The sequence below is a fragment of the Thermothielavioides terrestris genome, chromosome 1, assembly GCF_000226115.1.
Source record: "Thermothielavioides terrestris NRRL 8126 chromosome 1, complete sequence".
Taxonomy (NCBI): Eukaryota; Fungi; Ascomycota; class Sordariomycetes; order Sordariales; family Chaetomiaceae; genus Thermothielavioides; species Thermothielavioides terrestris.
In genome coordinates, this window is record NC_016457.1 from 4521278 (window position 1) to 4524391 (window position 3114).

At 50.0% G+C, this 3114-nt stretch overlaps 1 protein-coding gene across 1 annotated transcript; it reads right to left on the reverse strand.

Moving 5' to 3' along the window:
* Positions 1 to 713: 713 nt before the first annotated feature.
* On the reverse strand, positions 714 to 2109 carry THITE_2108436 (uncharacterized protein). Its single transcript, XM_003649628.1, has 3 exons — positions 1481 to 2109; positions 1244 to 1383; positions 714 to 1174 (listed from the first exon to the last, which is right to left on the reverse strand). Exons 1-3 carry the CDS (start codon positions 1552 to 1554, stop codon positions 1059 to 1061), a joined length of 330 nt encoding a protein of 109 aa, XP_003649676.1. The 5' UTR covers positions 1555 to 2109; the 3' UTR covers positions 714 to 1058.
* Positions 2110 to 3114: the final 1005 nt, after the last annotated feature.

The window sequence follows — 3114 nt, forward strand, 5'->3', positions numbered from 1 at the left end:
AGCTTAGCCAAGGCCTAGAACTATAACTTCTAAGTAGTTACTAGGGCCTATTGGGCTACGCCTATTTATACTCTCGAAACCGAAGCCTAGGTTCCCCCTCTAGACATATACCTTAATAAAAGCCTAGCAGACTTCGAGAGATGAATTTGGCAATTGGTCCTCCTAGGAGGCTAAAGGTCTATTGGCATTATAAATAGGGCCTATTTTAAGCTCTATAGGAGGTTTAGAAAGCCTAGGGGCTAGAAGGGGCCTTAGAGGGTGTAAGGGCTATAAGGGCCTATAACGGTGGAAAGGCAAATACTAGAAGTACTATAGTGGGCTAGCTATAGGCCTATTAGGTAGGTACTTAGAGAGGCTTAGGAGGAGCAGTGGAAGCAAAGGGTATAAGTGTAGGGTAGGAGGCCTAGGAGGCTAGTCGACTAGGACCCCCTCGACTACTTCTTTACTAATAAGGCCTTAGCCTAGCACTAAGGCTTTATTAAAGCTTAGAGCTCTCTGCTAACCTAGGCTAGGGTAGGGGCTATAAGCCTCTAGGGCTTCCTTTTTAGGGCCTAGGTCCTAGATATTAATACCCCCCTCTGTGCCTATAGAGAAGGTGTAGAAATGGTAGAGCACTTAGTGGTTTAGTGTAGGCACCCCCCAAAGCCTAGACCTTAGGCACCCTAGGCTCTATAGACCTGCTAGACCTCTACTACGTACTACGTAGTAGAGGAGCCTAGGCCTATAGGCTTGCAAGGGGGGTAGTTAACTAGCTTCTATAGTTAGGCTAGCTTCTAGAGTATAGGCTAGCCGTAAGGCTAGATCTTGCTTAGGAGCTGGGCCTAGGCTAGCCCTAAGCCACTGGGCCTACTTGGCTACGCCCCTACACCCCCCTTTCGGACTGGAATAGCATTCGAGGGAGAAACGAAGAGTAGATCAAGTCCATTGCGGAGACTAAGAACACAGCCAAAGAGAATCCAACCGGAGAATACTATATCTATACGGCCGCCGACAAGCAAGGAAGAACTAAGCGCAAAAAAAGCAAGAGAGAAAACAAAACGTAAGTGAAACAAGACCGATCAAGCGACCCGCTGGACAACTACACCAATGGCCAACTTCAAGCGCGTCCTCCTATCCGCAATCGAACCGGCCGTCGACTTGCCCAACTCTCTGAGTACCTGATCCACGTCTCGGCCTGGTCATCCATCCACGGTCAGTCCACCTGTCAACAAACGGGTAGGAAGATGAAAACAGGCTCTCGTACTGAGCATCGTAGCAATTGCCGAGACAGTAGCCGGGAAGCTGGGGATTTCATTGCCTGTGACGACGGACCGCAAAGGCTCCAACGGATCGTTATCCCGAGTGACTGTCGCGTTGATCGTCCGCGCCAACGAGTTGTTCTCCCTGTCCGCTGCGGATCAGTACCACGATCGTGTGCACCCAAGCGGAGAACTCACACGGCACCTATCTGATTGCTTATGCGATGGAGCTCCTGCCGTACCTCACCCATTTCCTGCCGCAAAGCAACAACGCCGGCACGAACCTCCTGCAAAAGCTCGAGGAGACGCGCGCCATGGTCCACGGCCGGCAGATGAGCGCATCGGCGGAACTCAGTTCCCAGTTCGACAAAATGGCGCTCGACGGCTGCAAAATCGGGCTGCTGCGGCAACGCCATGGTGACAAGGTCCAAAAGACTCCTCCGTCGTCCGGCAAGAAAGAAGAGAGGAAGAGTCGCGAAGGAAAAAATGCACCTGCGAACCTTCACGAAAGACGGCAACCCCACCTTTAGGCACACGCAATCACGTGGTTGGCACCAGCGCCCAAACAGTCGCGCTGTTGTCCCGACAATCCCCTCCGGCGGAAATGAGCCGCTCGCCCGCTCGCTTGTGTTGGCACAGCTACAACTACGACAATCCGCCTCGTTCCACTCCGGCTGCACTTCGTGATGCACTCTGGTGCCATGCTCCCGCAAATCCACTTGCTCCCTCGTGATGTCGACTCCGTCTGCACAGACTCCCGTACGGTGATACGCTCCTCCCTCCGGTCCGGTGCTGTGCGGGCTGCGTCCCTTGCCCTCGCAAGCCCTCCCTCGTCCCTCGGTCATCTTACCATCCCTGCGCCTTCGGCTCCGGACAAACCCATGACCGCTGCAGGGCAAACTGGGGTCGTCCTTAAAGAGGTCCCGCCAAGACTAATTTCCGGCCCCTGTCAACGCCACCCCCCTACCACAACTCGAAGTACTATAGCAGTACCGGCAGGGGGTCTTCGCGTATATTCTAGGGTGTAGCGCGCTTAAAGGTGGGTAGCAGCGCGCTTACCGCTACTGGCTAGCTACGGGTTATCGCTATGTCTACGCTATATTAGTTAAGTCTACGTGGTAGGTAATATAACCTACCTTAGAACTGCCGCCATCTTGCTATATAAGAACAGGTTATATATAGAGGCTATAGCTAGGCTAGGGAAGTATAAGACTATATTTGACTTAGGTAAAGCCTAGCTAGCTACTAGGTAGCGGTAGAAATATATTAAAATAAAAAAATTGAACTTAAATATCCTACTTACTATTAACTTTACTCTTATCTTTATCTTTACTACCCTTTTTGCCTAGAATTTCCCTATACTATACTAATTAGCTACTAGCTAGCTATAAAGCAAAGGTATAGTATACTTATAATATTCTTCTCAATATTTATAAGGTACTTATATATCTAGTATAGGGCTTTAGTATACCGCTTAGCCTCCTCTAAGGCATCTCGAGCTAGCTAAGCTAACTCTTTAGCGATAGTAGCTAGCTACTTAGTAGCTATAGCCTAGCGCTCCGCCGCTAGAGCGACTCTCTCCTTAATGCTTTGCTAGGGCTAGGCCCTAGCGAGCAAGAGGTGAGCTATAGAGGTGGCGAGAGCGCTAGGCGTAGGTATACTAGCGCTAGCTAGGGGCAGGGTAGCGGCGGTCTCCTTACGTATTATACCTTTTAGTGCTAGTTAGTTGGATACAAATATAAGGTAGCTATAGTGCTATATAGCTTATAAATAGTTGTAACTAAACGTCTACTCTACGCTTTAAGGTCGGTGGGCAGGGGCTTGTCCTTATCGACTTTAAAGACTTGCTTATACTACTTAACAACCTTTGGCTAAA